General features: G+C 37.0%; 1 protein-coding gene across 1 annotated transcript; it reads left to right on the top strand.

Annotated features, from left to right (window-relative positions):
* The first annotated feature begins 1471 nt into the window (after window positions 1–1471).
* Window positions 1472–2029, top strand: LOC139874771 (uncharacterized). Its single transcript, XM_071862171.1, has one exon. It carries the CDS (start codon window positions 1472–1474, stop codon window positions 2027–2029), a length of 558 nt encoding a protein of 185 aa, XP_071718272.1.
* The last annotated feature ends 6504 nt before the right edge of the window (window positions 2030–8533 follow it).

The raw sequence follows: 8533 nt of genomic DNA, 5'->3' as shown, positions 1-8533 counted from the left end.
CGGATGCGCAGGCATTACTTAATAGTTGGGAATTCGGTGTCATTCCAGACACAAACTCGCATTGGACACCGCTAACTGCAGAACAGCAAAGCACTGCGTATACAATAGGACTTTTAGCAGCATACCCGCATGTCTCGCAGACATCTTCTCCGCAGGTGTGGGCTCCTTTTCATCAACCTGTATACTCTGCGCCGTCAGGGCTCCCATCTTTCCCAATGCAACAGCCTTGGCCATATGCGCAGACGCCAGGGCAATCTTGGCAAAATATCCAGGGGCAGGAGAGCCTTGAAGGGCAATTTATGCAGGCTGCACCGCCTGATATCGTTCACTTATTTACACAACCTGACTTTGTTCAGGATATGATGAAGCGTTTCTTTGCAGGACTCAAAGGTGATCCTGTTAAACCACCTTTTGAACTACCAACTACTTTTGATAAGTTCCCTCCGCACATAACTGCATATCTGTTTTCATCAGCACCGAAGATACCTCACACACTAGGTACCTACAATGGCTTGATCGATCCGGATGATTTCCTGCAGCGTTTCGAGGGAGTAATGCGCACTCAAGGATGGGTGGATCCAGTTGCATGTCAGATATTTCCCATGACACTGCAGGGTATTGCACGCGAGTGGTTCAATAAGCTCCCAGTCGGTAGCATATCTGGGTTCAAAGTTTTTGCTGCAGTATCAAAATCAAAGGCCGCACAAGCGCACTCATATCGAATGTCATGATATCGTGCAGAAACCCAAGGAATCTTTGGGTGAATTTATTACGAGATATACTAATGAGTGCTTACGCATACCAGACCTTAAGCCGGAGCAACATATTTATGGGCTGATACATGGTATAAGTTCAGAACGTCATCCAACGCTGGTCAAGCGTATGCGCCATACGGTGCCAAAAAATTATACTGAAGCACTTAAGGAATGCCATGATTATATGCGGAGTGGTGAAGATAATGATATTCCTACCACTAGTTCACGCAATGACAAAAAGGACGATTATGATCGTTCGCGCGATCAAAGCTGCGGTAACAAATCTCGCGGAAGGTACCCTAGCGGTGGTCCCATAATAAGCGACAAGGGAAGATCAAGTGGTAGCAACTTTCGAAACAATAATCAGCACGGCATTAATAATCAGAACTATGCGCTGCTCAAAAGTCTGTCTAAAACACCAAAGGAGATTTTGGCTACTGAACCAGTATGTGCAACCTTTGCGGTCCCAACTCCGCTAACAGAATTTTGTAAGCGGGATAAAATGAAGTACTGTGAGTTCCATGACGATCATGGTCATAACACCAATCGATGCAAAAACTTAATGGAACGGGTGCTGGAAGCACTGCGTAGGAAAGTTGGATCACCTAAAACCACTAAATAAGGACAAGGGAAAAGCTGCGGAAGAAGGATCAAAAACCAAAACTTTTGCATGGCAGAAAACAGACAAAGCTAAAAGTGCCAATTTTACCATCAATATGGTTGACGCAGAGAAAGTTGGTCAGCGAAGAAAGTACAATGACCATAAGGATTGGGAACTCACCCCAATTTCATTCCCTCCTATTATGTCGATCGACACAGTTAATGAGCCTGTTATCATTAAGTGTCGTATTCCTGATCGCGGGATACAGATTAAGCGCATGCACGTTGATACTGGAAGCGGTGTTGACATTATGTATGAACACTCCTATCGTTTTCTCCTCGCAGAAGTCAAAGCGCAGTTACGCCAACCTGATATTACACTGTCTGGATTTTCTGGGGAAAGTTCATGGCCATTAGGCCGGATAGAGCTTGAAGTAGAGCTTGCGGATGACGAGAACCCGCACTTGGTTAGAAGTGAGTTGATCGACTTCTATGTGGTTCGTTCGACTTCGCGTTACAATGCGCTTCTGGGCAGAAATTTCATACGACGTTTTAACATTATACCCTCGGTGGTGCATAGTTTGATTAAGTTTCCCACCAAGGGTGGAATCGCTATGACGCTACAATTCCGTCACATCGATCAACTGAGTTATGCTGCTCAGTCGCGCCTGTAGACATTCCCAGCGTAGGAGAACAACTTAAAAGCAGCGCAGTCATAGCTAATCAATTATACCTAGATAAGCGAATTAAAATTGGCGCGGGCTTGTCAATGGAAACTAAAGCTAAGTTACACGGTATCTTGTTAGCTAACGCAGATGTCTTTGCATGGCCAGAATCAGACATGACTGGGGTTCCTCGAGATATTGTGGAACATAAGTTGAATGTCAATCCATCGCTTACGCCTGTTAGACAAAAGAAGCGGCACATGGCCCTCGAGCGCAGTGATTGGTTATGCGCAGAAGTTGACAACCTGGTCAAAGAAAACATCTTGCGGGAAGTATGGTACCAAACATGGGTTGCCAATCCTGTGTTGGTAAAGAAGGCTGACAGTAACTGGTGGATGTGTGTCAATTTTAAGGACGTTAACAAAGCTTGCCCTAAGAATAACTACCCTCTTCCAGAGATTGGCTGGAAGGTAGAATCATTATCGGGTTTTTGATACAAGTGTTTTATTGTAACACCCCGTTTTCCCCGTATATGATTTATAGGTGTATTGTGTATGTACGATAGGCGTATGAAGGGTTCGGGACATGTTCGGGTGTTGAGGTCTTGTATGCAAGAAAATGACTCAGATTACGCTGTGTGTCACGGCGCGACAAATGAGGCCGCGGCGCGGCATTTAACTGGAATCCAGATCAGAAGCTTGACAAAAAATGATCCCAGACCTAGGCAAATGTCGCGGCACGACATTTAAGGCCGCGGCGCGGCAATGTGGGCGAATTGGTTCCTATTTTCGCAATATTTAGGTAAAGTGAGGGGCATTTTGGTCTTTTCACGTTTGAGCCAGATTTGAGGCTTTAACCTCATCCACTCACTCATTTTCTTTATTTTTTTTTTCTTTTTCTTTCCTATTTTTCTCTCAAAACTTAAAATCCTCAAGTGATTCAAGTGGGATTTTGGAAAGGAAGAAGCGGGTTTTGATCTTTGGCATAGTTGACAAGGTTGTTCTCCTCGTTCTTGGCTACACGGTGATACTAGTGGTAAGCTCTAACTCCGAATTTCATTTTCGTGTTCATCATTCAAATTTGGGGCTTTTGATTGTATGATTCATAGATGGAACCCATTTAGTTGTTAATTGGAGATTAACACCAAGATTCGGGTTTATAAGTGTTAAATGAAATGTCCCGTTCATATTGATTATAAATGTTCCATATTAATTGATTTCGTTGCGAGGTTTTGACCTCTATATGAGACGTTTTTCAAAGACTGCATTCACATAATATCAAACACATTAAGAGATTAATATATCACAAAATATTCACATGTTAAAAATATATAGTTTTCAACAAAATTTGTTAAGCAATCATTTTTCAAGTAAACACGGTCGAAATCCAGACTCACTAATGCATCCTAACAACCTCGATAAGACACACTAATGCAAAATTCTGGTTCTCTAAGACCAACGCTCGGATACCAACTGAAATGTCCCGTTCATATTGATTATAAACGTTCCATATTAATTGATTTCGTTGCGAGGTTTTGACCTCTATATGAGACGTTTTTCAAAGACTGCATTCATTTTTAAAACAACCATAACCTTTATTTTATCAATAAAGGTTTCAAAAGCATTACGTAGATTATCAAATAATGATAATCTAAAATATACTGTTTACACACGACCATTACATAATGGTTTACAATAGAAATATATTATATCGACATATGTTTCTTGAATGCAGTTTTTACACAATATCATACAAACATGGACTCCAAATCTTGTCCTTATTTTAGTATGCAACAGCGGAAGCTCTTAGTATTCACCTGAGAATAAACATGCTTTAAACGTCAACAAAAATGTTGGTGAGTTATAGGTTTAACCTATATATATATATATATATCAAATCGTAACAATAGACCACAAGATTTCATATTTCAATACGTATCCCATACATAGAGATAAAAATCATTCATATGGTGAACATCTGGTAACCGAAATTAACAAGATGCATATATAAGAATATCCCCATCATTCCGGGACACCCTTCGGATATGATATAAATTTTGAAGTACTAAAGCATCCGATACTTTGGATGGGGCTTGTTGGGCCCAATAGATCTATCTTTAGGATTCGCGTCAATTAGGGTGTCTGTTCCCTAATTATTAGGTTACCAGACTTAATAAAAAGGGGCATATTCGATTTCGATAATTCAACCATAGAATGTAGTTCAGATTACTTGTGTCTATTTCGTAAAACATTTATAAAGCAGCGCATGTATTCTCAGTCCCAAAAATATATATAGCAAAAGCATTTAAAAAGGGAGCAAATGAAACTCACGCTTATAAATATTGCAAAACAGTTATTAAAACATTGCATGTATTCTCAGCCCAAAAATGTAAAGGGTAAAAAAGCAAATGAAACTCACTTTCACAGATTTTTACTTCGTCGGGAAGTAAGACTTGGCCACTGGTCGATTCACGAACCTATAACTAATATGTACATATATATCAAAGTATATTCAAAATATATTTACAACACTTTTAATACATTTTGATATTTTAAGTTTATTAAGTCAGTTGTCCTCGTTAGTAACCTACAACTAGTTGTCCAACGTTAGATGTACAGAAAAAAATTGATATATATTATCTTGAATCAATCCACGACCCAGTGTATACACGTCTCAGGCTAGATCACAACTCAAACTATATATATTTTTGGAATCAACCTCAACCCTGTATAGCTAACTCCCTCATTACTGCATATAGAGTGTCTATGGTTGTTCCAAATAATATATACACATGGGTCGATATGATATGTCAAAACATTTGCATACGTGTCTATGGTATCCCAAGATTATATAATATATTAGAATACATATATAATACAATATAAGTTAGCTAGGATATGATTAATATAGATTTGTTACCAATTTTCACATTGCTACAACAAGAAAAATTATCCAATCTTGTTTTACCCATAACTTCTTCATTTTAAATCTGTTTTAAGTGAATCATATTGCTATGGTTTCATATTGAACTCTATTTTATGAATCTAAACAGAAAAAATATAGGTTTACAGTCAGAAATATAAGTTACAAGTCATTTTTGTAAAGGTAGTCATTTCAGTCGAAAGAAAGACATCTAGATGATCATTTTAGAAAACATACTTCCACTTTGAGTTTATCCATGATTTTTGGATATAGTTTCATGTTCATAAGAAAAATCATTTTTCCAGAATAACAACTTTTAAATCAAAGTTTATCATAGTTTTTAATTAACTAACCCAAAACAGCCTGCGGTGTTACTATGACGGCGTATGTCCGGTTTTACAGTGTTCTTCGTGTTTTCAGGTTTTAAATTATTAAGTTAGCATATCATATAGATATATAACATGTGTTTAGTTGATTTTAAAAGTCAAGTTAGAAGGATTAACTTTTGTTTGCGAACAAGTTTAGAATTAACTAAACTATGTTCTAGTGATTACAAGTTTAAACCTTCGAATAAGATAGCTTTATATGTATGAATCGAATGATGTTATGAACATCATTACTACCTCAAGTTTTATGGATAAAGCTACTTGAAATGAGAAAAATGGATCTAGCTTCAAAGGATGCTTGGATGGCTTGAAAGTTCTTGAAGCAGAATCATGACACGAAAAACAAGTTCAAGTAAGATTTCCACTCGAAATAAGATTGTTATAGTTATAGAAATTGAATCAAAGTTTGAATATGAGTATTACCTTATATTAGAAAGATATATTACTGTAAATAAGAAAGATTTCTTGAGGTTGGATGATCACTCTACAAGATTGGAAGTAAGCTAGCAAACTTGGAAGTATTCTTGCTTTTATGAAACTAGAACTTGTAGAATTTATGAAGAACACTTAGAACTTGAAGATAGAACTTGAGAGAGATCAATTAGATGAATAAAATTGAAGAATTAAAGTGTTTGTAGGTGTTTTTGGTCGTTAGTGTATAGATTAGATATAAAGGATATGTAATTTTGTTTTCATGTAAATAAGTCATGAATGATTACTCATATTTTTGTAATTTTTATGAGATATTTCATGCTAGTTGCCAAATGATGGTTCCCACATGTGTTAGGTGACTCACATGGGCTGCTAAGATCTGATCATTGGAGTGTATATACCAATAGTACATACATCTAAAAGCTGTGTATTGTACGAGTATGAATACGGGTGCATACGAGTAGAATTGTTGATGAAACTGAACGAGGATGTAATTGTAAGCATTTTTGTTAAGTAGAATTATTTTGATAAGTGTCTTGAAGTCTTTCAAAAGTGTATGAATACATATTAAAACACTACATGTATATACATTTTAACTGAGTCGTTAAGTCATCGTTAGTCGTTACATGTAAGTGTTGTTTTGAAACCTTTAGGTTAACGATCTTGTTAAATGTTGTTAACCCAATGTTTATAATATCAAATGAGATTTTAAATTATTATATTATCATTATAATACGATGTATGAATATCTCTTAATATGATATATATACATTAAATGTCGTTACAACGATAATCGTTACATATATGTCTCGTTTCAAAATCATTAAGTTAGTAGTCTTGCTTTTACATATGTAGTTCATTATTAATATACTTAATGATATGTTTACTTATCATAATATCATATTAACTATATATATATATATCCATATATATGTCATCATATAGTTTTTACAAGTTTTAACGTTCGTGAATCACCGGTCAACTTGGGTGGTCAATTGTCTATATGAAACCTATTTCAATTAATCAAGTCTTAAAAAGTTTGATTGCTTAACATGTTGGAAACACTTAATCATGTAAATAACAATTTCATTTAATATATATATAAACATGGAAAAGTTCGGGTTACTACAGTACCTACCCGTTAAATAAATTTCGTCCCGAAAATTTAAGCAGTTGGAGGTGTTTACGTATCTTCTGGAAATAAATGCGGGTATTTCTTCTTCATCTGATCTTCACGCTCCCAGGTGAACTTGAGTCTTCTACGAGCATTTCACCGAACCTTAACAATCGGTATCTTGTTTTGTTTAAGTCTCTTAACCTCACGATTCATTATTTCGACGGGTTCTTCAATGAATTGAAGTTTTTCATTGATTTGGATTTTGTCTAACGGAATAGTGAGATATTCTTTAGCAAAACATTTCTTCAAATTCAAGACGTGGAAAGTGTTATGTACATTCGCAAGTTGTTGAGGTAACTCAAGTCGGTAAGCTACTGGTCCGACACGATCAATAATCTTGAATGGTCCAATATACCTTGGATTTAATTTCCCTCGTTTACCAAATCGAACAACACCTTTCCAAGGTGCAACCTTAAGCATGACCATCTCTCCAATTTCAAATTCTATGTCTTTTCTTTTAATGTCGGCATAGCTCTTTTGTCGACTTTGGGCGGTTTTCAACCGTTGTTGAATTTGGATGATCTTCTCGGTAGTTTCTTGTATTATCTCTGGACCCGTAATCTGTCTATCCCCCACTTCACTCCAACAAATCGGAGACCTGCTCTTTCTACCATAAAGTGCTTCAAACGGCGCCATCTTAATGCTTGAATGATAGCTGTTGTTGTAGGAAAATTCTGCTAACGGTAGATGTCGATCCCAACTGTTTCCGAAAACAATAACACATGCTCATAGCATGTTTTCAAGCGTTTCTATCGTCCTTTCGCTCTGCCCATCAGTTTGTGGATGATTGGCAGTACTCATGTCTAGACGAGTTCTTAATGTTTGCTGTAATGTCTGCCAGAATCTTGAAATAAATCTGCCATCCCTATCAGAGATAATAGAGATTGGTATTCCATGTATGGAGACGACTTCCTTCAAATACAGTCGTGCTAACTTCTCCATCTTGTCATCTTCTCTTATTGGCAGGAAGTGTGCTGACTTGGTGAGACGATCAACTATTACCCAAATAGTATCATAACCACTTGCAGTCCTTGGCAATTTAGTAATGAAATCCATGGTAATGTTTTTCCATTTCCATTCCGGGATTTCAGGTTGTTGTAGTAGACCTGATGGTTTCTGATGTTCAGCTTTGACCTTAGAATATGTCAAACATTCTCCTACATATTTAGCAATATCGACTTTCATACCTGGCCACCAAAAATGTTTCTTAAGATCCTTGTACATCTTCCCCGTTCCAGGATGTATTGAGTATCTGGTTTTATGAGCTTCTCTAAGTACCATTTCTCTCATATCTCCAAATTTTGGTACCCAAATTCTTTCAGCCCTATACCAGGTTGCGTCTTCCCAAATATTAAGATGCTTCTCCGATCCTTTGGGTATTTCATCCTTTAAATTTCCCTCTTTTAAAACTCCTTATTGCGCCTCCTTTATTTGAGTAGTAAGGTTAGTGTGAATCATTATATTCATAGATTTTACTCGAATGGGTTCTCTGTCCTTTCTGCTCAAGGTGTCGGCTATCACATTTGCCTTTCCCGGGTGGTAACGAATCTCAAAGTCGTAATCATTCAACAATTCAATCCACCTACGCTGCCTCAT

Source organism: Rutidosis leptorrhynchoides, chromosome 11 (assembly GCF_046630445.1).
Source record: "Rutidosis leptorrhynchoides isolate AG116_Rl617_1_P2 chromosome 11, CSIRO_AGI_Rlap_v1, whole genome shotgun sequence".
NCBI classification, from domain to species: domain Eukaryota; kingdom Viridiplantae; phylum Streptophyta; class Magnoliopsida; order Asterales; family Asteraceae; genus Rutidosis; species Rutidosis leptorrhynchoides.
The sequence above is the reverse complement of the archived record's forward strand: the minus strand, read 5'-3'. Positions and strand labels throughout refer to the sequence as shown.